The 25,697-nt window shown below is 38.5% G+C and overlaps 1 protein-coding gene across 1 annotated transcript in view; it reads right to left on the reverse strand.

The window, feature by feature from the left end:
* Nucleotides 1-396: 396 nt before the first annotated feature.
* The window catches only part of LOC139731115 (ATP-binding cassette sub-family C member 9-like), a 42,964-nt gene continuing 17,663 nt past the window's right edge, over nucleotides 397-25,697 (reverse strand). The window contains exons 11-32 of the mRNA XM_071641996.1: nucleotides 25,348-25,524; nucleotides 24,452-24,530; nucleotides 23,003-23,105; nucleotides 22,023-22,121; nucleotides 21,153-21,318; nucleotides 20,528-20,665; nucleotides 19,892-20,132; nucleotides 13,685-13,893; nucleotides 12,990-13,159; nucleotides 12,093-12,162; nucleotides 11,534-11,691; nucleotides 10,998-11,090; nucleotides 9,851-9,953; nucleotides 9,273-9,386; nucleotides 8,653-8,764; nucleotides 7,826-7,953; nucleotides 7,417-7,495; nucleotides 6,473-6,581; nucleotides 2,697-2,800; nucleotides 1,701-1,834; nucleotides 1,207-1,269; nucleotides 397-606 (exon numbers count right to left, since the gene is read on the reverse strand). Coding sequence (XP_071498097.1) covers nucleotides 469-606; nucleotides 1,207-1,269; nucleotides 1,701-1,834; nucleotides 2,697-2,800; nucleotides 6,473-6,581; nucleotides 7,417-7,495; nucleotides 7,826-7,953; nucleotides 8,653-8,764; nucleotides 9,273-9,386; nucleotides 9,851-9,953; nucleotides 10,998-11,090; nucleotides 11,534-11,691; nucleotides 12,093-12,162; nucleotides 12,990-13,159; nucleotides 13,685-13,893; nucleotides 19,892-20,132; nucleotides 20,528-20,665; nucleotides 21,153-21,318; nucleotides 22,023-22,121; nucleotides 23,003-23,105; nucleotides 24,452-24,530; nucleotides 25,348-25,524 — 2,787 coding nt within the window. The 3' untranslated portion in view covers nucleotides 397-468. The remainder of the gene's footprint in view (nucleotides 607-1,206; nucleotides 1,270-1,700; nucleotides 1,835-2,696; nucleotides 2,801-6,472; nucleotides 6,582-7,416; nucleotides 7,496-7,825; nucleotides 7,954-8,652; nucleotides 8,765-9,272; nucleotides 9,387-9,850; nucleotides 9,954-10,997; nucleotides 11,091-11,533; nucleotides 11,692-12,092; nucleotides 12,163-12,989; nucleotides 13,160-13,684; nucleotides 13,894-19,891; nucleotides 20,133-20,527; nucleotides 20,666-21,152; nucleotides 21,319-22,022; nucleotides 22,122-23,002; nucleotides 23,106-24,451; nucleotides 24,531-25,347; nucleotides 25,525-25,697) is intronic.

Here is a 25,697-nt window from a genome sequence, read left to right on the forward strand (position 1 = left end):
ATTTTACATGTTTCAGTATGGCAAGCAGCTTTCTCTTTCCTTTCTTCACGTGAGCAAACATCTAGATCCACACACTAGGTTTTACTGTTTACATAACGAAAATGTGGTGCAATTTCCATTGCCTATAATGAACGCATTACGCATAGCCATGTCTTGAAAATGCATTTACAGTATCTACAGTATACAGTACTGTAACTCGTCATTATTGAGGTAGGCAACCGGGCTCAGCTGATCATAATAATCATAACCGTAGATTCCACATCACTCCTGTATAATTTTACACTAATATCATTTCCACAAATCACAGGAGATAGGTCAGCCAGTTAGAAGTAGAAAAAACCTTCTGGGTATCAGGTAATCCTAATGCGCAATTGTGCCTGTGCATCATAGAAGACTCTATTATTGTAGGGTTGGCACAGCGTCTTGGGAAACAGAATGGTCAATCTTGCTTGCATTGGATGGCTTCATCTACTTTCCCGCCTTCACTAGCGAAGCAAACGTGCTGTCGTCGCGATCGAGGAGCACTGAAGGCGGGTCGAATTCCAGCACCTTTCCGTCACTGAGAGTCAGAATTGTGTCTGACCCCAAAATAGTTCCGACACGATGCTGTGATAAAGAAAAGAAAAAGAATCCCAAAGAATGTATTATAAAACATCTTTTCAATGTTGAATTACTTGTCAGATCTGTGACAACAACAATGTGTGTGTGTGTGTATGTGTGTGTGTGTGTGTGTGTGTGTGTGTGTGTGTGTGTGTGTGTGTGTGTGTGTGTATGTGTGTGTGCATTCTCCAACTTCATTCTCAGGTGTTAACGGGTATGGAGTAGGACTGAACAAAGAAATCATAATGTGCGTATCTCATCGAAACACAATCTTAATGTGGTTCTTTGATTTTGGTTGAGATCATACTAGTTATACTGTTGAAGACTGAAACTAGACTTACAAAGTCACAAGAAGTAATTGAACTTATTTTATTCATATAGGCCTACAGAATACAAATTTGATAATCTAGTTACATGGTGTGAGACACGACATTAATGAAAATGATCAAAATGACCAAAGGTCAAATTTTCGGATTGGAATAATTCGCGCAGAGGGACTTTCTACAGTTCTATGCCCTGATTCGATATGCGACATCTCCCTGGAATTCATGTAGAAGATGATTGAACGAAGAATGTGTTGACTACATCGCTGATATAAAAACTTACCGCGATTGTTAGAACGGTTCTATCCGCAAAGACGTCTGACACGACATCTTGTATGATTCGATCCTGTCCAATGAAACATGAGACAATAAAATACACTAAAATCAGTTTTGTGAAACATCGTATATCTAAGCTTAATTACGCAGATTTACAGGTGTGTTTCCTGAAAACTTGTACGACTCGTTCACAACCTCAGCGTTAGAAGAATGTAATTTTTCAGCAGATAGGAGTCAATAGACAGTTAGATATGTACAGTCGTCAGGGAGAACAATAACTTAAAAATATGTCGACATAAAGAAGTCTTGAGACGTGTTTAGTATGATAGATAACGTTTCTTTTCTTTTTTGTGAGAATGGCGAGACGTTGTTCATAGTTACTGTTATAAGCCTTCAAGTTCAGACTGACAAAAAGTTATACCATCAAATGCAGGCACATATTATTCTTTTGAATTGCATTGCTTCGTTCCCTCCCCCTCCCACCCCTCACCCGACGCTCACCGTTTCGTGATCGATCGATGCCGTTGCTTCATCCATGATGACGATCCGTGAGTTTCGGAGAAAAGCTCGAGCCAGACAGAAAAGTTGCCTCTGACCCACACTGAAGTTATCCCCTCCTTCCGTCACCTCATGATCTAAAGTAGGATAAAGCAACACTTCCACAATTCACGCATTAAAAAAAAATGTGTATTCAAGAGAGGTGATGTGCATATCTGTAAAAGTGTGACAATATTTTTGTGTATACCTGCTGTGCTTTAGTGAGTGTGCGCTCAAGCAAGATGGGACATTCAAATTTGTTTATGATTAGGTCAAAGAATGATATCATGATAACAGGTATACAGGTTCAAGCGATTGACAGAAGAATAAAATTTGAGGTAATTGCTGACGAAATACATGTAGGTCCTACATCCGAAGTCCTCTTTGCTGTACTGTATATTCATTAAGTTCTCCCCCCTTTGTTTTTACTATTTTCCCTTATTTTCCCCTTCTATTTCTTCTTCTTCTTTTTCTTCTTCATGTGATACGATGTGCTTAGTATACTGACTACTTCCAGTCAGTCTGAGGAATACATGGGTCGGCATATTTCATTCGTACCCGCGGGTGAGAGCTCAATATGAAACATCCTGCTGGTTTCACCCATTTCTCCTAAATTACAGCGTACTCCAATATCGAGAGATATTGGACGTACACAATTTATGTGGAATATGATTCTATCACTGTCCTCTCCTCTACCTGAGGGGCAGAATTGATAGATAAACCTATGTTACGCACAACATGTGCTATAGCTGGTCTAATTTGTACTGGAACCGATAATAAGATCTGCAGCAGCACTCTGGTAGTAACATTCTACCTGGACCTCGGTGTTACCACGGATGTTACACAAAAATCAAAATACAGTAGAAGTACAACAATGTACATGCTGATGCCCTTTTTGTTTTTGTCTAATGTAATTGTCATTGGGATTGGGGTAGTGCTACTTCGGCACTTGATGCTTGCCTAAACCTTCATCCAATTCTGCCACGACATCTTTCAGTTGGGCAATTTCCAGCGCCTTCCACAGTTCGTCGTCCCTCTTACTCTTAGTTGGATCCAGATTGAGCCTGGGCAATAAATGATAGGAAGAATAACAAGTGGATAAAAAGTAATCAAACAATGAACGAGAAAAAAAAAAAAGGTCGTCAGAACAACGGGGCAAGTATATGATGTAGTAACCATTATAGTTGCGAGAGTAAAGTTGATAAAATGAACACAGCAAAGAAGAATGCTATTATGTTGACTAACATTTGTAACACACATACACATACACACACACACACACACACACACACACACACACCAACGGCGTAAATCCGTACTGAGGAGTGGGGGGGGGGGATGATTGGCGATAGTCACCATCACCACGATTACAAGCCCATAACCGGACCGACGCAGCCCGGGGGGGGGGGGGGGGGAGAGAAGCTTGCCCCCCCCCCCACACACACACACACACAAACACACACTTTACAGGGATCAAATGTCCCACTCTTTTCCATGCAAAGTGGGAGGGAAGTGGCAGCAAAATGTGAAGACTTTTTGTTCTTTTGTTTGTTTGTTTGTTTGTTTGTTTGTTTTTTCTTGTCAGCCGACTTTCGGCGGAAAATCAGACCTTAAAAATATGAAGACTTTTTTATTGTTGTTTCTCTTGTCTTTTGATGTTCTTTCTTCTTGACTGACAGGCGATTATGTCACCCCCCCCCCCCTTTCAAAAACGTAGCGCAGCCCTGAATAATGCCGAAATAAATTCAATAAAATGCTAATTAGGATATCCATTTCTTGAATAACGTAGTAGATATTTTCCTGTAGCTATTAATTGTATTCTTCAATTTTCTTGACTTAAGTCAGTAAAGCAATCATCCCAGGGGTATCGGGGTAGGGGAGGGACTTGGAGTTTGAGTATCTGTGCGAGGGAGCGGAGCGGCCGAGCGGGGGAGGGTGTGGGAGGGGGGTATCCCCCTCCCACACGAGGAAAATTTGGCATTTTCAGACCTGAAATTCATCGATCTGGTGCACACTTTTTGTGAAATTTGGGATTTTTTACCTATCAAAAAACAAGTAAGAAAAAGATATTCATAGATAATTGACTGACTACATCGTGCTAATTCAGCTCTTGCTCCGCCTGTGCGACATCACTGTGAAGGCCTACTAAATAGTGGGGCCTATCACCGGTGTAGCCAGGATTTTTAGGGGGAGCGGTTAGATGCGAGGGAGCGATGCGAGCGAGGGGGTGGGTGTGGGAGGGGGTTTCCCCCTCCCACAGTGAGAACTTTTTGCATATTGATGTTGTAAATGGTGCAATTTGATGCATTTTTTTGCGTGTTTTATCGACTTGAAACAGTCCAACATGTTTAAGGTAGCAGTACATTTTATGTAGATTATTATTGAACAATTTTGCCTATAAAATGGTATCATTTAGAGAAACTTCTTGTCTTAATTCTTACACTGAAGATCATGAACGCGATCATGAATTTTGACATTGTAAAGTCCAAAAACGGCCGTTTGTAGCTATATTTTTTTCGCTTTGAAAATTAAGGGGGGGGGGGGGGCCACCGGGCGCAACTGCTGGCAATTACCCGGCAGCAACATCAGGAGAATGGCATAGCGATTAAATGCGAGCGAGCGAAGCAAGTGAGCTTGAAATTTTGACATTGTACAGTTCCAAAACGGCAGTTTGGGATAGCTATATTTTTTCGCTTAGGAAATTAAGGGGGGTGGGGGCGCACCGGGCGCAACTGCTGGCAATTACTTGCAGCAACATCAGAAGAATGATATAACGATTAAATGCGAGCGAGCTTGAAAATTTTGACATTTCACTGTCCAAAAACTGCCGTTTGTAGCTATATTTTTTCGCTTTGAAAAATAAGGGGGGGGGGGGGCTCACCGGGCGCAACTGCTGGCAATTACTGGCAGCAACATCAGGAGAATGATATAACGATTAAATGCGAGCAGAGAGGTGTTTCTCTTCCCACCTCCCTGATGCGAGCGAGCTTGAAAATTTTGACATCTTACAGTCCCCAAACTGCCGTTTGTAGCTATATTTTTTCGCTTTGAAAAATAAGGGGGGGGGGGCGCACCGGGCGCAACTGCTGGCAATTACCCGGCAGCAACATCAGGAGAATGGCATGACGATTAAATGCGAGCGAGCGAAGCGAGCGAGCTTGAAAATTTTTACATTTTACAGTCCAAAAACTGCCGTTTGTAGCTGTACTTTTTTCACTTTGGAAATTAAGGGATGGGGGCGCACCGGGCGCAACTACTGGCAATTACTGGTAGCAACAAATATCTCGTAAAACACATTTATGATGTAATCTCGGGAAATTTCAATCCCAGAAGTGTATACTATTTTTTTAGGGGGGGGGGGGACCCTCCGTTAATTGAAAGTATCTAGATATCTCCTCCCACCCAGGGAACATTTGCATTTCTTTAAACTGAAGTAACAGACCTGGTGCACACTTTAGATGAAACATTATGAAATCTGTCAATCTAAAGTGTATTAAGTAGAAATGATTGAACGGGGAGGGTATGGAAGGGGTAATAGGCCTATCCCCCTCTTACGCGAGGGAGATTTTGTATTTTCAGAATTGAAATTCAGCCATCTTTGGATGAAATATTTAGACAGTCTTCTATCAAAAAAGTAAGAACATTTCCACATCTCGGGAATTACGAGGAGGAGCAAAATGATCTGTTTGTCCCCAATACTTTTATGGGGGAACCATCCCCCTCCCCCTCCATCGACGCCTCTGCATATTATGAGGGAGCTTTTGTAAGTGAAAGATCTGCTGCACACTCTTTGATTAACATAAGGAAATAAAACGTCAATCTCAAAAGTGTACAAAGTCTATCGAAAGGGACCCAGTTGCGGAGCTTTTGCATATTTATGATTGCAATTCAGCGATCCGGTGCATAATTCTGGCGTTATGTATAGTTGTCCAATTTTCCATAAAGAAAGTTCGAGATTTGTCCTCATCTCGGGAGTTGCTTGGGGGACAAATGATTTGTCTGCCCCCAACATTTCCGTTGCCCCCCCCCCCCCCCCCCCCGAGATAGATTCGACGCCCCTGATCATCTCTGGGTATGCCCATAGATGTATCAGAGTCATCATCGTTTCAGGAATGATTCAGGAAATGGAGGGGGGGGGGGTTCAATTATGGCGGTATAGTTTTTGTTTTGTTTGTTTGTTTTCGTACATAATTTGCAGATGGTTCCGAGTTGCTCGCTTGTTTACATGTAAGCCTATGCTAATTGACGTTGTCAACGTGTGGACCATACTTTATGTCGATATTACTTTCTTCGCGAGCGAGCGAAGCGAGCGAGCGCTTGAGGAAATTATGTATACATTATCCTACAAGATAGAATACTGTTCAGCTCTGTTAACTGTCTGAAGGCGGGCGTAAAAACGTCATGCAATATGCCAAAATTTATACAATCACATTTCTGCTTCCTCCATTTTTCCATTTTTTCTCAAATTTCAGGGGGGGGGGGATGATTGTAGAGGGCCATCCCCCCCCTCCTCCATTTCAGGGGGGATATATCCCCCCCATCCCCCCCCCCCCCCCGGGATTTACGCCCATGACACACACACACACACACACACAATCGCTCGGGGCAGAAGTAGATTCATTTTGAGGATTTCAATCAAGACTTCAGTAAGCTGTAAAAATCTATCCAAGGCAAGTATTTAGCAGGTTTTGCTCGGTGGATGAGAATCATATTGAGGCGGCGAGGTAATTTTGAACCTGATTGTGCCCGTAAACATGAAGGCATCCTGGGGTATGATCGACAGACGCTGACGAAGTGTGATGAGGGGTATGGTGGCGATGTCCAGTCCGTCGATGACGATCCGACCTATGTTAATGAGAAAAAACCCCAAAACGAACAGACTAGTAGACGATAATGTTTCAAACAACCTGAGAGAGAAAGCAGAAACTAACTCAGCAACAACGTAGATGCGAGCTTGTCACAGCGAACACTTTTGAAGAAGAAAATTGAATGTAGGCCCTAATTCATCATCTCCATCCGACACGTAACCATTAGCCTATGTGATGGCAATTCTCCAGTGTATATCAGGCCCCTATCAAATAGATCTTTGCCGCTTGTAGAGATCATGAGAAATATTACTCGATAAACTTCGATGTCAAAGTGAAGATACAAAGGGTGGCCTGGTCGATCGCTTTCGTTTCTCAGACGTTAAAGGCGGAAAGAATGTCATTTCATACACTATGAATGGATAAGTTGTTTGACGTCGTTAGAAATGCAAGTCCCAGCGAAAAAAGAATTAAAGATATCAAAACTTCAGATTAAAAACAAACTTAAGTGAGCGATTATAGTTACCACGCGTGATAACAGTGTAATGCAATTTGAGCACAGGGGAGCTGGTATGTAGACACTTCTGTTGATCTTTATGACACAAAAAGTTTTCCTCCTGCCAACCTGACATGTATATGATTGAAAAAAAAAAACCAACCTCACTAAGTTTGCTGTCTCACGTCTGAAAACGTTTAAGAGATAGAAGGAAAACTTTGACATTTTTTTGAATTACGGACGTAATATCAGTATTAACTGACAAGGTTTATATCAAGATACAGAATGCTACTTGATATAACGAAGCATGTTACATGTATTGTTGAAATAACATCAAAATGTGTAGAAGAATGAATGAATTAATAGTTGCGCATTATACCTTGAAACGTGTCAATAATCCTGAAAAGGGCAAGAGTGAGGGAAGATTTGCCGCTTCCTGTTCTTCCACAGATACCGAGCTGTTGATGAAAACAGATCGAGAACAAATAAGGAAACAACAGCAATAACAGAAAAGACAAATTTCATCTTCACGACAGCATGGCAGCTGGTGATGCTTCATGGAGTAAAGTCATTCATTTCAAAACAAACGAGGGATATAAACACGTACGAAGATCTCGGCGTATAAATCACTCTATAGCAAAAGTGACTTGCGATAATAACATGCAGTTACCATGACAGCAGCCACGCAACGACCAATCAGCTGTAAGTAATTCGGCTGTCGTTTTTGTATGGTCATTGTAAGCATGGTATTTTCTTTTCCCGGGTAAACGGAGGCCTATGTCTCGCACCTTCTCCTTTTCTGGGATGTGAAGGGTGACTTCCTGCAGAACAGGATCCAGATCTTTGGCGTAGCGTACGCTGATGTTTTCTAGATTTATATCGCCTTTGTCTGGCCACGATCTGGGAGGCTCGATACCTAAAGTTGGATTTTGAAAAGATGGACAAGATAAATAAATGTGTGGTGACAAAATGAAATATTATTTAGTGAAAAAGAATGACAAGTGGAATAACTTGATGAATTCAGGCTAGTCACGTTTATACGTAGAGAAAGATGAATATCTGAATAGATATAAGGAGAGAGAGCGAGATAGACATAGACAAATAGATATAACCACAGTTTTACTGGCTATTCTCTTCAAGATTATATCTTCTTTTTATACATTTATACCCTGACTAATTTATATGTTTTCTATTATGGTGATGATATTAAGTTTGCGGCTTTACTATTAAATGTACGTCGACGTTCGACATAATGTCCTACTGCCTGTAAGTCATTTCTATATGATACTGTATATCTAAAGACACGACGTACAGCATTAATAGGACAGCATTAATAGGCCTATGTTTTTAAGTGTGCTAGTTGGAGAAATATATTGTGACAACACAGTGTTTACTTTGAATGATTCTTCGCATTTAGATAGATTGATCAAATTCACGTACGTGGGTGTGGATGACGTCATAAAAGTTTTTAAAGATGTCATAATGCAGTGCATATCAACGGAGAAGAAGAACGACGGAGAGACAGAGGGAGAAGGAATGGGAGAGGAGAGAGAGAAAAGAGGATGAGGAGAAGAAAAAAAGAAGAGAGAGAAGAGAGAGAATTGTATAGGCTTACCATCGTAGTCTTCAGTAGGTACCTCAGTGTAATACTGCACTCTCTCGACAGCATTCATTTGCAGTTCTAAATCTGCCGCTGCTCGAACGACAAGATTCATATAGAGCGAGATCTGCGAACAGAAATAACAATGGTGAGCTTATAGCAGAATGTCATAATATTTCAATAAGAAGACCAAACGAAAAAGTACAGATTGGATTTGTCAAAAACATACCTGAATCACAAATATGTTTTCTTAATGAGACAGCAAATATCATGAAACCAGCAGCACTTATAAGATTACCCACCTTTGCCATTTCCTTATCAAAGCAAAATGTAACAAATCTTTCTCGTCGAATTTGCAGATACATTGGTACATGTATGACAGCAGTGAAATATCACATCATTGGAAGTCATCAAAAGAAAAACCACAACAAACCATAAGGATAAACGAGACATTTATTGATAGGTATAATACACTGCAAATTTGGTGTTGTTTTCGTTTAGATCGGAGCATAATAAGCCAGAGATTTGGACAATGAAATTGTTCACAATGTGTACATCTGTATCATAATTGATCTGGTTGTTATGACAGAGGACAATCTTGTTATGTCAGTGCACATCATACAAAATAACCTTACCTCGAGCGAATAGGAAATAACTAGACCCACATAGCTTGAATCCAATCCACCGTTGAGGGCAGCGAGCACTGACGCGAGACTCGACATAAGTACAGCCAGAGCACCCAGGTAATCCTATCGTTCCACAGATTGAGGAGAGTTAGCAAAGCTTTGCTTTATTTTTCCTTCTTCCTTTTTCATTTTGTGCATCCGACTGATTCAAATATATAATTACACAATAATCATTCTTTGTTTCCAATCTCACTGTCGGACAAGGAATGGCACATGTGCGTCACTGTTCTATCTTGATTTTTGTTTATCATACATGATTACAATAAGTGTCCATTGATTCAAAGGGGAAATTGTTATTATCATTATTGTTGTTGTTATTATTATTATTATTATTATTATTATTATTATTATTATTATCAATATAAGGATAAGAAGAAGAAGAAGACGAACAAAAAAAACAGACTACAAGGAGAACAATCTGGAGCCAAAGGGTGTTAATACATTATTCATGACTGGAAATAGTTACGAATTCAAGCTTTTGTGTCAGATATCGTTCTAAAGTCTTGTGGTGTGTAAAGAAAACTTACCAAACGTATTGCCACCCATCGCTGGGCAGTAACGAGATAGAGAAAAACTGCGTTATTTTTTAAAATACGCTCTATGGCTATGTTGAAGAATCTCTTTTCGTCTCTGAAAATATAAGAAGAAGAGTTTCAAAGAAATTAATAATGATGACAACAGCTGAAATGATATTAAGGATGTAATATTGGAGAAAGTTTGCTTCTCTGTAGTAGCCTGTGGATTTGAATTATAGTGCCAAGGCCCTTTTTCTGATATTATCATTGGGTTTGTTTAGTTTGTCCACGTGCGATAAAAGAAATACTTTATTCATCCACATGATTTTTAAGTACCGAAGTGATAATGTCAGAGTCTTTGTTACTTATGGCATAGGTGAGGAACCAAGTGAGCGCGTAAACACTCGGGGATCATGGCGATGTCATGGCGCCATGTTACTTTGGTACTCTACACGGTCGTCACAGAAGAAATTTTAAAATGGCATGGTATGAATTGAGAAGATACTACGTTCTTTTTTTATTTATTGTATTTAAACTATCAAGTTCTTATTCTGAATTTCCACGTATGTTGATATTACTTCAACGCCATGATTTTTATATTTTTCGCTTGAAACACTTAACGGAATATGATTATCATAACTATTATCATTATATCATTGTAATGATAATAATAAAACACTAAATATTATATCATGATATACTATTACATCACAAAACATTATATCATCTTCTCGTCTTCATTATATTGACAATTCTGAATTTCAACGCATGCTTTGTAATGAATAAGGATTAGTTGGAACTGGTAATGATAATTAATTCTGCGCAAAATAGCTTAAAGCTTATGTCATTTTGAGAAAGGAATATAAACTTTGTTCTAGTAAATTTAAAGCTTACTTATAGATTCCAATTCATTGGTTCTTGAAAATTCTGCAACTAAAACAAACAATACACTATATGAACAAGAACGAGATCAAGACCGTTTAGTGAGACTGAATTTTGTACTTTACCCTATGAAAAACTGTAATAAAAGTAGTACACCTCATTCTTTAAAGACAAACAAACACATCACCAAAATACTGATAAGAAGTCTCTTAGACCAGTTGAGTTAAAGTTGATACTAACGTTGATTAATGGACTTGAGTAGATTGATTGGACTTACTGAAAAGCCCTGATGGTCGGCAGCCCGCCCAGGGTTTCAGAGAAGTGTGCAAAAATCGGCGATCGAGTCACGCTCTCGTTGCGCTGCAGCTCCCTGCACAATGTAAAGAGGTGAAATGTATCGTGTATTGATGCGTAGGAACATGCAAACTGTGACCTTTTGTTATCTTTTTTTATCATTATACTGTATTGAAAGCGGAACGCAGAAATTGAACGAACTGAACTGAACTGAACTGAACTGAACATGCGTGAATGATTATATACACACATACATACACATGCACACAACATGTGACTGTAATCAGGTATGCATGCATATAAACATACATAAAGATTTAATACATTATATGATTACATAATGTATTATTATGATTACATACAGTAGATTCATGTGTGACTACTTACATCACGTCTTTGATTACTTGAACTGTTTCCTTACGATTTGTGGATTTGTGTAAGTATATAAAAGGGAATGCCAAGTCTCAACTCGTTATACTGACGTTATAGAAGAGTAAATAGGAACACTGTTTCTGTTACCTTGAAGTAATGATGTAATACACGAGCAGTAAGGCGAATGCCACGAGGATCGGGACCATGAAGCTAACGAACAGGTAGTTGGCGGCGATGATGACCACGAAAGATGACAGGACTTGGGAAGCCAGATTTATAATGGTCCGAATGGTTTGCAGCAACCGCTGTTTCAAATCAATACGACCCATATGGATATTGGTATGAACTGCCTAGTAAATCTGCCACATGTTCTATGCTACAAAGTTTAAAAACGTGAACGCTCCAAAATGTTAACACAATATTTGTATTTCAACAGCTATGGTCGTATGCAGTCCACTTAACACTTACGTCACATTAAATCTCGAAATGGAACTGCATTTCTTAGGGGGTGTTGCAAGAAAGTTGCAATTAATTGCAAGCTCCCTTCTTGCAACTGCAACTTGCGATTGATTGCAAGTTGCAATAGATCTATCTATTGCAAAGTTTGCAATAGATTTTGCAATAGATTGCAACTCGACTTTCTTGCAACACCCCCTTAGATTGGTAATTACTTTTTTTTTTACAGTGTGCTCTTATTTCTGCTTACTTGATCGATGTACTGTGTGTCTGTTGACAGCCTGTTGAGAATTCGTCCCGTTGGTGTCGTGTCAAAGAAACTGGAGAGAAGAAATACCCAATAGTTTTCAACATTCCTGACAACTATTATGATACTCAGTGACGGCTGGCCGTTAAAGCGTCTCATCTCATTTGTACATACAGTAAGTATTCTGTGATTCACGACGATATAAAGCATTAAAAGGAGCATGAAGAATACAACCAATATTAAGTTTAACTTAGCTGAATTCATCTCCAAACAATCCATGTTTTGTTGATATTCTTTATGACATCATCTGCTAATTAACATGATTAAGACATTTTTCGACATCAGTCATTTTATTCATAGGAGCGTGAATAATACATCAAATCTAAAGCTTAGCTTTACCGACTTTATCTCCAAATAATCCATAGTTTCTTGATATTTTTATCTCCCATCGCATCTGCTCATTGAGACAATTATATTTTTGACATAAAATCGTTTTCTTTTATATTGATCAAATAAAACGATAAATGGCTACATACATTCCTTAAGGCATTACTCAGTTTCGTGGTGTGTCTAACAATCTCGAAAAAGCTATACAAGACATTGTGTGTGTGTGTGGGGAGGGGGCACAATCCACAAGCTTTGCTTTTCAGTGGGTCCCCCATTTCTATCCTCTGATTGACGTATCATTACATTATGATGCTTATTTGTATGAACCCATTCTAAAGTATAATGTACCCCCTTTTTATTGACTACTTACATGACTTATGTTGAAATTTTTTACTTTCACCACTGTGCATATCTTATGTTATTGATGATGTTGCGATGGAGAAAAATTGAATGAATTGAAACAAAAAATGAATGAATGAAGACAGTAACGTCATTTCGACCCAGTTTCCTCACCGCATAGGTATTGAAATGATGTTGTCCAGCATGCTGATATGCATGTGTTTAGCCGCGAAGAACACGCCACAAGTGATGGCCATGACTGAAAACACTCGCATTATGATGTTCCCCACTGAGAGCGCAGCGTAGATTGAGATGTAGTAGTCGGTGTCTTCCAGAGCCTCTTGCTCCTGAGTGGAAGAATAAACACAATGATGCTTTTGTCCCAAATTATGGATTATATTTCAAGTTATGAAATAAAAATCAATATTATGGTAAAGTCTGATAAGGATAACTACAATGATTCTTTGACATTTCTCTTCGATAATGAGAGGAAAGCATGACACTTGTATGCCTAATTTCGCAGCAGATCTAATAAAGGTCGGTGCCGCGGAACGTTTTCCAAGGGGGGTGGGGAGCAAGGGTCACTGGTAGCCCTATTTCTGCTTAGATGGGAAGAATCTAGGAACTATGTATGATCATCTGTAGATGACCCTATAAATAATCAAGGTGATAGTTATTTAATCGAACAAAAATGACATCAATAATTCGTTTGTCAATTTGTTGCAGTTGCTTTTATACAAGGAGAAATTTTCAGGTATGGACAACAAAAAAGAAACAATAATCTTGTAAGTGACAAACTATCAGCAATATAGCGTGGTAAGGCAAATGGAGTATATCGCCTTCACTGTATTGAATGAGGTTACACGAACCTGTGTTTTATTCAAACCCACGCCGATTTCAGACCACTCAGCCAGCCAGAAATTGGTTCCAACTTGCAATGCCGCCCTCATGAGCACTGTGAGAATCATGAGGATGGCGACGCAGTAATTCATGGCTTTGCAGTAGGCTAGGTAGACCTTGTATGAGACTGATCCCCTCTCTCGATCTTCCGTCACGATTAGTCGACCTTTCTCCGTTTCTTTATAGGACGAAAAAACTGAACAATGTCAGATGTGGTTCGTAGTAACTCCAATTTCTGAGAAGATAGTCTAGCGGATATAGACCACATATAGGGTGAATCATGCACATTATGGTAAAAGCACCATACTTGGTACACATGTACATGATGCCAATACAAGTCATTTCTGATATGGAAGCCACTCTGATTCTGCCTGTGGCGGCCGTGGCGGCCATTTTTCAAAATGGCCGCCATGTGATATAGCAATGCTGTGTATTTTGGAAACTATAAGTCCGATTGTCGTGATTCTTGTACCAAAGTATGGGTTTTGAGGGTCAAGGATTCCAATAGAATAATTTTTGAGAGGATAAAACCATGGCAACCTACTTATTGGTGGCCATTTTGAAAAAATATGGCCACCATGCTAGATATAACATATCCTTAAAATGTATGGACAAAGGGTCATGACTCTGGTACCAACTTATATGTTTTTGGGGTCAAGGATTCTGATAAATTCAACTGTAAGTGAATATGAATCGTTTCATCCTACGTTTTGGCGGCCATTTTAATAAATATGGCTGCCATACAACAGATAATGAATATTGTATATCTTCGAACTCAAAAGATATATAATCCCGATTCAAGTGTAAAAGTATAGTTTTTGGGTGAAGGTTTTCAATATAATGATGTTTTAGCAAAGTGAATAGGTTCATCACATCCTTTGTTTTGGCGGCCATTTAATAAATATGGCCTCCCTCCAGTTAAACATGGCTGCCGCTCTACATTCTATTCATATATCTTTAAAACCAATGGATGCATCTTCATGATTCTGGAACAAAAATATGTTTTTGAGATTCATTTATTTAAATGGATACATCTTTTCGTGTATACAACCATTGCATCCTATGTTTTGGCTGCCATTTTAAAACATGGCCACCGCAATATATACTTTACTGTACGTCTTTGAAACTAATTGGGGTCAATGATTTTAAACAAGCATTTGTTGATAAATAGAACTAACACATTTCGTTTTCATGTCCATTTTGATAAATATGACTGCTGCACTACATAGAGTATGCACACACACACACACACACACACACATATTATATACAGTGTGGCCTAGAATTAACGGAAACGCGAGTTTTCGCATATATCTGCACATTTGCATTACTTTGATGCCAAAATGAATGACATAGAGTTGTAGAGAATTTATCTAGAAGAAGAATGACACCAAAATCCCTCGATTTGGTTGAGTAGTTTTCATTCTGCAGATGTTTTTGTAAAGACGGATCGAGCGTAAATTTCTTAGCTCAATTCAACAAATTTCAGCATCGAACAAAAGCCACTGCCTTGGGAGACTAACAAAGAATCGAGGCCGCACATCACAATGTGGAATGCTTGAATAGGATTATTGTCGAAAATAGACCTTCAATTGTTGAGTAGTCTCCGTTGCTGAGCTTTGATAAAATAAAGTAAGAAATTAATGATTAACAAAAACATGTCTAGAAAGAAAAGTACTCAACCAAATTGGACAATTTCGTTTTGGTTTTGAAAAAATATTCGTTTCCATTTTCTGAGGGGCCAACCTGTAGTGTATATATTATATACAGGCGCGCCGGAAGCAGTTTTGGATTGGGGGGGCAAACATTGGAGGGGGCTCAAGATTAGACCATGCATATTATGTTACACAATATACACATACACACACACACACACGCACACGCACACACATCTATTATATATATATATATATATATATATATATGTAAAGTGGCGTACGGTGGGTCGAAACATAGGGGGAACCATAAAGTAATTTCGACGGGCTGTATGCTTGTGCGTGTGTGCGTGAGCAATAATGGGACTACAATACATTGCGGAATGTGATACATTCAACAACGCAGTCATTGAGGAACATTGTAAATTTTCCTTACATGGATTCTGGAATGACGGTGTGAAACGATCGACAAATTATACTGTCAGCAACATAAGGTGAATGGCATAACAATAAAATGCGAGCGAGCGAAGCGAGCGAGCTTGAAAATTTTGATATTCTGCAGTTCCAAAACTGGAGTTTTGTAGCTATATATTTCGTTTTGGAAATAAATGGGAGCGCATCGGGTTCAACTGCTGGCAATTATTGGCAGCAACATTAGGAGAATGGCATAACGATTCAATGCGAGCGAGCGAAGCGAGCAAGCTTGAAAATTTTGACATTCTACAGTCCAAAAAAGGGGTTTGTAGCTACAGTATATCTTTCACTTTGGAAATTAATTGGGCGGCGCATCGGGCGCAACTGCTGGCAATTACTGGCAGCAACATTAGGAGAATGGCATAACGATTCAATGCGAGCGAGCAAAGCGAGCGAGCTTGAGAATTTTGACATTTTACAGTCCAAAAACTCCCGTTTGTAGCTATATCTTTCGCTTTGGAAATTAAGGGGGGGGGGCATCGGGCGCAACTGCTGGCAATTACTGGCAGTAACGTTAGGAGAGTGGCATAACGATTCAATGCGAGCGAGCGAAGCGAACGAGCTTGAAAATTTTGACATGTTACAGTCCAAAAACTCCCGTTTGTAGCTATATCTTCCGCTTTGGAAATTAAGGGGGGCATCGGGCGCAACTGCTGGCAATTACTGGCAGCAACGTTAGGAGAGTGGCATAACGATTCAATGCGAGCGAGCGAAGCGAGCGAGCTTGAAAATTTTGACATGTTACAGTCCAAAAACTCCCGTTTGTAACTATACCTTTCGCGTTGGAAATTAAGGGGGGCATCGGGCGCAACTGCTGGCAATTACTGGCAGCAACGTTAGGAGAGTGGCATAACGATTCAATGCGAGCGAGCGAAGCGAGCGAGCTTGAAAATTTTGACATTTTACAGTCCCAAAACTCCCGTTTGTAGCTATATTTTATCTTTCGCTTTGGAAATTAAGGGGTAGGGCATCGGGCGCAACTACTGGCAATTACTGTCAGCAACATTAGGAGAATGGCATAACGATTCAATGCGAGCGAGCTTGAAAATTTTGACATTCTAGAGTCCAACAACTGCCGTCGTAGCTATGTTTTTCGCTTTAGAAATTAAGGGGGAGGCGCACCGGGCTCAACTGCTGGATGCGAGCGAGCGAAGCGAGCGAGCTTGAAAATTTTGACATTTTACAGTCCAAAAGCTGCCGTTTGTAGCCATATTTTTTCCCTTTTATTCATATATATACATATTTATTTTATTTTCTTTGTTTATTTATTTATTTTTATTATTATTTTTTTGGGGGGGGGGGGGGCAAAAATGCGTTTTTCCCCCCACTTTTTGGATTGGGGGGGGGGGGGGGGGCGCCGGCCGCCCCCCCCTGCCCCCCCCCCCCCCCACTTCCGGCGCCTATGATTATATATACACCCTCACTTGCCATATGTATTGTCCCATTGACAAGAATCGTTCACCTATTATTGGTAAATGAACCTCCTATGTTGTTGCGGCGTTTAGTTCTTTATTGTTCATTGATTGTTGTTGATTGACCATACCTCTATCACATTCACTATTCAAGTAGGTATTGAACATCACATAAGTACAATTGTTGCATACCTAGAATACTAAAGATAATTATGTTGAATATCAAAGGCAGAATAAAATGGTGAGAATGGAATAGAAGACTTTCCCCCCAATTTTGGATGCATAGACAGGAGAGTACAATTAGTGTACTGTCATAGTTTCCAGCCACAAAGACATGATAATTGAAGTCTTATAAGACCTACTGATTTCTAAAGGTTTTTTTTTTTCAGTTCTTGATCATTATTTCATAGTATGACCCTTGTCAAAACAGTTACACAACATTATAAGAAATCATATGAAGGAATCGAATTAGCTCTGACAATCCAAAACAATTATTGTTCCTGATCATCCATTGATGAGCGGTGATGAACGTGAATGCATATATAGATGCAGGTGCGCTTTAGAGAACTTCTTCAGTATTTCTACTGGTGCCGGTAAGTAAGATCGATTTACTGAATATTTTATTCTGCAGTTTTATCTTCCAATAATTATGAACCTAAAAATGTGTATTTCTTTGAGGTTTTCATTAAATTCATAAATTAGCATAATTTTTCTTGTAAAGTGTAGTTTATATTTTGCTGGTAGACTCATGTGGAGCTGCAAATGACAATTAGATGTAAACCTATAAAGATGTATTGTATAATACCTATTATATTTGCCGGAGAGATGATGAACTACAACACCTAACCGCCTTAGGGGTTCCGCTCCGGATTTGGATAAGGTTTACTCCCTAGCCTTTGATTAACCAAAAAACTGCCCGCAAGGCAGCGGGAGACTCGTGGAGGGCGGGGACGTCTCTCTACCCGTACAGGACCAGAAGGACCTGCCCACTGCCACTATTTACTTTATCGTTTGATGTATGAGATTCAGTGTAGTTATAAGTATCAGAACAGCCTGGTCAATCATGGATTTTATAGACATACATGTAGTGTGTTTACATTTGATGTAAGTGACCCAAGAAGTTTTAGAAGTTTTCTCACACTTAGTGTCATGTTTCCAAAGAAAACAGATATACCATATTGGTTGGAAACTATGATTTTCATTCCATAGTCCAGGGACCAGAGAAAGCGAGAGTCTATATTTCTAGAAAATGTATAATCTTGATTAAAATGTACTTCAGACATGAAATTGTGAAGATCATGTTTTTCACATACACTGTACACACAGAAATCCTATAAAGGAAGTTGAGCATATTTTCCAAAATGCTTACAAAGTTAAATATGCCCAGATGTTCCACATTAGAATACTTAAAATGAGTGAACAAGTAATTGTTGACCCCTAAAACAAACGTTTACACCAGAATCAATCCACAATGGGCATCCCGCTTTCATAACACTCGTACGCTATTTATTAAATGGCCGTCAAAACAAAGGATGTGATGAACCTATTCACTTTGCTAAAACATCATTATATTGAAAACCTTCACCCAAAAACTATACTTTTACACTTGAATCATGATTATATATCTTTTGAGTTCGAAGATATGCAATATTCATTATCTGTTGTATGACAGCCATATTTATTAAAATGGCCGCCAAAACGTAGGATGAAACGATTCATATTCACTTACAGTTGAATTTATCAGAATCCTTGACCCCCAAAACATATAAGTTGGTACCAGAGTCATGACCCTTTGTCCATACGTTTTAAGGATATGTTATATCTAGCATGGTGGCCATATTTTTTTTCAAAATGGCCGCCAATAAGTAGGTTGCCATGGTTTTATCCTCTCAAAAATTATTTTATTGGAATCCTTGACCCTCAAAACCTATACTTTGGTACAAGAATCACGACAATCGGACTTATAGTTTCCAAAATACACAGCATTGCTATATCACATGGCGGCCATTTTGAAAAATGGCCGCCACGGCCGCCACAGGCAGAATCAGAGTGGCTTCCATATCAGAAATGACTTGTATTGGCATCATGTACATGTGTACCAAGTATGGTGCTTTTACCATAAAGTGCATGATTTTTTCTATATCCGCTGGACTAAGATTGCGTGTAATACAGGTGCAAATATGCTTAATCACTTAGTACCACGTTTGTTGATCCTGTCACAGTCGGCAAAGGCAAAGGACAAATCATGATCGTTTTGTTCGATCTTATTTCAGAAAACGTTTGAGAAAAACAAAACAAAACGCTCATTCCACTAAAATGGAGTAGTACAGTCCAACCGATATTCGATTACCACACATTCTTTTACTGCGTCGTATACATAACACCAATTCTATCAATAATGATTTTGTTGATGAAAGTAATAATATAACAGCGATAATATTGATAGCAATAATAATAATAATAATAATAATAATAATAATAATAATACTGATAATAATGATAATGATATGATAATATAATAATAATAATAACAGAAATGATAGATCAAATGAATAGGTAAATAGATAGAAATATGAATAAATAAATGATAAATAAAACCCCTCTACAGGCTGTGTTAATGTCACAGGATAGATACCCGAATCGTTAGGTGTTGCCTTCGACGACTTGGACATAGATAACTCGAGGCGAGATATCTGCTTCTTGAGAGATCGTCTCTCCTCCAGCACAGCCTCCGATTCGGCCCCCGACAACTCAGCCTCTGATTCGGTCATGACTTTTATCGCCTTTTGCCAATCGGCGCAGAGCGAGGGATCGGCCGCTGCTATGTCATCTGGATCACCCTGGAGCAGTATTTTCCCATCTTTCATCACGATGATCTGGCTTACAACAGATGAATTATCAATGATTAATTGATTCGAAGTGATTCGAAATTGTCAATACGTAAAATGATGTTATATAACATGACACTACATTACATCGCATCATTACTGTATATCTTATATCATAGATTGTATCACATCATTTCGTATCATTCTATATATCGTTTCGTATCATATCATATCATATCATATCATATTACATCATATATCATATCACATTACATCATATATTATATCATATCATATCATATCACATCACATCATATCATAATTATTATCATGTCATATCACATAAATCATGATAATATACCATACAGCGATTGATTTTGATGTTCCGACAGGCATGCAAATGAAACTACAAATAACATGATTAAAGAAATGCATCAACTAGCCTTGTCAGCTTCTGGTAGATATTGCAGCTGGTGAGTGACGAGAATGATGGTCCTCTTCTGCTTCTTCAGGATTTTCAGAATACCATTCTCGAAGAGATGCGCACCGACATGCATATCAAGTGCCGACAGAGGGTCGTCCTAGAACAGCAATAAAAGAAAAGTCTTTGAATTAACGTCAAGGTAAACGTCCAAAGGCGAGCGTCACGACTTAAAAAAACAAAGTGAGAAAAGATGAACGAAAACAAACCAGATCTTTGCATCTATTTTGTATCTCCCTCGTTCCATGCTTTTCCACTGACCTATACATGATACATGCTGAAGTATCCAAGTTCTCTACATTGGTATTTGGGTATTATTTTGCATTGCATCCGGTTCATCTTCCTTATTTTGCATTGTGCGTTGTTAATTTTAATTGCTTCATTCTTGTGGAAAGTTTTGTTACAACAATAATGGTTTTAATTTAAGTAGGGCAGCACCTATTTTCTTTACGACAGGTACCCATTTCGTATAACTCTACAAATAAGGTTGCCTGTATATGACTTTGATTCTTGCGTCACACGCGTGGCTAAAGTCCAAACAGGGGATGTGGTATAAGGGAAGACTTTTATCTCTTTTTTTTACGTACCAGAATGACGATGTCACTCTTTGAGTACATGGTCCTAGCCACGCTGACACGCTGCTTCTGTCCTCCGCTCAGGTTGATGCCTTTCTCGCCTATCTCTGTGTGATCTCCCCCGGGGAGCATCGCAATGTCAGGTGCAAGTGCGCATGCGTTAATGACCTTGCTGTACCTGTGTTCAAAAATGGGGAAAATCCCATCTTAATTTCAGTTCTTGTTTCAGTAACAATATTTCGATGTTTTGATTTTTTTTTATCTCTGACTTCAAGTGCATTTTTGAGGCATAGACAGTTACAAACAAGGAACAAAGATGAACAAAGACCAAACGAAAGAATGAGCATGAAGACTATAATTGCATACATGTACACGTCAAAATACGAAATGGCTTAATCATTGTAATCATACTTGATAAAAGACGATTTTCTTTCAGCTATTCATTTCTATATTTAGTTCGTAAAAGGGTAAGTATCTTGTCTAGAAACTGCGAAGAAGCTGTATAAAGGAGTAGTGGTTAAACATCACCCGTTTCATATGGTTGTACAAAGCTAGACTAGACGTTTAGGGTAAACTCATTTTCTTTAGAACTCCAAGCTAATACAAACTTTTATTTCGCTACAGGCATGACAGGAGTATATGAATTGTAATTACATTCTGGTTTAAAGCACCTAGGAATTGAATGTTTTATCACTGAACCAGTGATCGAAAAAGAACGTCATGAATTGAACGTGCTTGTCAATGATAGATGAACAAATAGATATGTAAATACTTATCAGAAAGAACAATAAATACCTGAACAAATAGATGAATAGATTTATAATAAAAAATGGCGTAATCTAGTAACAATTCAAAATATTTGGTAGTGGTATTTTCAAATACTTTGTTGCGTCAAAGTCCGTCCCAAAGATGATGTTGTCTTTCAACGACGCATTCATGAGCCAAGCCTTTTGCGGCCCATAGGCAATCGCAGCGCCCTTCCTGAAAAGGAGAGAGAAGACAAAGTTGAACAAATTAAACAAATCTCAAGTGAAACTACACCCCAGAACCTCGTCAAAAAAAAAGAACGACTTCGAATTATCTGACATTGGTCGAATGTTATCTTTGTAAAGATTTTAAGTATTCTAACATCTAGAAAACGAGTTCTTCACAGATTGTAACCATCTATGCAAAACAGAAATCGACGAAATGGGTTCCCGTGACGTATACAATGACTTTATAAAGTAATCGCGAAATAGACGTCAACATTTCATACTTATTAGATAATGGCAACGAAAATATTGATATGTCATATTTCACATTGACAGGCTACTTCCCATGGCCTGACTTGGAATCAGGTCAAACTTGAGTTAATATACCATGTTATTTTCATAAAGTGTACTAGCGAAACACATCTACCATGCCTAGGTAAGAATACATTCGTTGAATATGAGAGTTAAAGGCATTATTTACCATTTGCAGATGAAACAAAAACCCAGCTTTAGTGCTTCAAAATAGTTCTAAAATATTGTGAGTTAGGGATAGAAACAACCTATGTAAGACATTGAATCAGTATAATCAATCTGTTATAGTTAACTTTACAAAATAAGAACAACAGTTGTAAAAATAATGTTTCTAGACTAGACCATCTACAGTTATGGTTTATTGTGAAAAGGAGTGATATCTCTGTACATCTTCTAAGGCTTTATTGCGAAGTTTTTATATGGTATAATACTTTGTGATACAACTGACCTATACACATGTATCGAATGTGATATCTCGAACAATTTTTAAATCACTGCTCCCAATGGTAAACAGGACCTTTAAACATAATATTATCTTGATCTGCTGTGGTGTATCGTGAAGTGTTAAAACACGCTTACCTGAGGACAACGCGTCCTCGGATAGTCGTCATCTCACCCATGATGGCCTGGAGAAGGGACGACTTGCCACTCCCTACTGTCCCAACAACAACAGTGAGCTTGCCTGCACGCAAAGCACATAGGACGAGTCCCAAGTAATAACAGTTGATATCATAAAATAATGATAGGGACAGTAAGAATATAAAGAAGACGAAGAAGTCAGTATACTGGTAATCATAATGACTGTTATCATATAGTGATAACAATAACAACATCAAAGTCTTATGGGGAGAGGTTTTTTTTTTTCTTTTGCTGCACCTACTTTATGGAATTCTCTGCCAGACCCACTGAGAAGTCAGATGCCAATAGACAATTTCAAACAAAAACTCAAAACTTATTTATGCAAAGTAGCCTCTGATTGTTAAATTTGAAGTCATTAATGTAGATATCTCAATAGTACTGGCAACTCTGACCTTTTATCTACGTTTAAGAAATAGTTATTGTAGAGTAATATATTGTGTTTGGAAAATTATAATTTTTGTTATATTTTGTATTATGGTATAATTTGTTTGTTTGTAAAGCGCATTGAAATTCTTTTCAAGTCTGAAATGCGCTATATAAGAATTTGTTATTATTATTATTATTATTATTATTATTATTATTATTATCATAGTAATATTGACAATGCTGAAAAAACCCCGAGATATATGCAAGCTAAAACCGAAATGTTACCCAAGGTAACATTTCCTTGTACTTGATGGATGGCGTCGCCTCTCCCTTATTAATGTATGAAGTTTCGATCGAGATCGAGAATAACGGACATTATTCAAATTCATGAAATTTTTCAGTCGAGATGTTTTCATTGCAACTAATTGACTTGTTTACGTCGATGTAGGGCAACTTGTACGGCAATAATTACGCAGTACCCGCTGCATGCTCTGTAAATTAGAACCAACACTTGCTGTCGGGCGAAAGCTCGGTGGTCTAGTGGAGATGAAGCCTGTCCGGAGATCACGAGGTCGTAGGTTCGAATACTGCTCGTGTACGTACGCACATGATTTTTTATTATGGCTACTACTAAAACACTGATCAATTAAATGCTTGTTTACGTCGATGTAGGGAAATTTGTCAATCATTTGCAACGGATATCATGATATGATAATTTGTATGTGTTTACAGAAGCATGTGAAAGCATGACTTCTAAGAGTTACTCATAATCATTATCAACGAACAATTTTGAATGATAGGCAAGGGGAAAAAACGAAGTGAACATTTTCATGAATTGTTGCAGTTCATAACATTAAAGTCCCTTGATTTTATGAATATGTATCATGATAAAGTCAAAGCAGCCTAATTTCGTCAATAAAAAAAAAATAGATGTAACCCAAAAGGCTCCGCCATACATGGATTTGCCACATTCACCCACCCCATATTCTAGGGGTATATCATTGTATATTGCACAGGTCCTACCAGATGGAATGTCTACGTTGATATCACTGAGGACTGGTGACGTAGATTTCGGATCCCAGGTAAAATTACCGTCTTGAACCTAACAAGTTACACGAGAGGTAATGTCACAAATGAAAATATTAGTGAGTTCCTCTTCTTGTTTCATAATATGATAATGCTCTATTCAGTCAATCAATCATAAACAATCTGCGTCCATTGTGAATACAAGAATAAATGAATGTATATTACATGAGCATTCATGCATACATGAGTACATATACGTTTATACACATTATGTTCATAAGTATACTGTAGTTATAGAATCATCCGACAGGTCCGAAATGCTTGAAAATCACAATTACTATTATTATAGTAATGAAGACAAATATTTTGATTTAGCTTACATTAGGCTCATAGTGTATTGTGATCACAATAGAGCATTAGATGTTTTCATAAAACTAGGGTATGTGATTCATTAGAGAAACAAAATAGCAGAAGTAAACACTCAAGTTTATTTCGGTGTTAATAATTTTGACTACAACTGTTAATACTGAGATTCTGTGTTTAAAAAAAGTGTTGCTATTTTTCCCATTCCCTGGGCAATGTACATACATGAAAATTCTTGGTAATTGCAATCATTTTCGTCGACTAAATTGGTACAGTACATGCAGTAAGAGTATTGTGGTATATTGAATAAGGATTGAACAAAATCATGAGCAAGGATTAAATTGAACTGTCAAAACAGTTTGTCCATCTCTATAATACGCTGGGGTCAGAAAATTGATAGGGTGATGATAATGGTAAGCCCATATGGAATATCAGGGTTAACGCTAAAGAGGCAGCATAGGGCAAAATAAGATCGTTGCCATTATTCTTATACAGGCCTGTACGTTAATCATGCAAACATTTTCACTTACTCGTATGGCAACGTTGCGTGGAATGAAGTCACCGGCTCGATGTTTCGATGTCGACCCGTACGAGCCCCCCTCTTCGTAGCTGCGGACGAGTGGTGATTTGCTCATCGGAATCTCATCATCCGTGTTTCGAGGAGAACGACTCTTCGTGAACTCTTTTCGCCGTCTAAGAACATCATCCTATGAAAATAGTGAATATGTAGCTTTATAGAATGTACGATGAACATACAGAAAACGTCTACAGGAGTGTTTCACACACACACACAGTCACACACACACACACACACACGCGCGCGCGCACACACACACACAGCACACATTATTGCTGTTAAACATGTCGACTCCGCTGAAGA

Source organism: Diadema antillarum, unplaced genomic scaffold (genome assembly GCF_040938485.1).
Source record: "Diadema antillarum isolate AM-2024a unplaced genomic scaffold, OU_Dant_1.0 seq00000358_RagTag, whole genome shotgun sequence".
Classification (NCBI taxonomy): Eukaryota; Metazoa; Echinodermata; class Echinoidea; order Diadematoida; family Diadematidae; genus Diadema; species Diadema antillarum.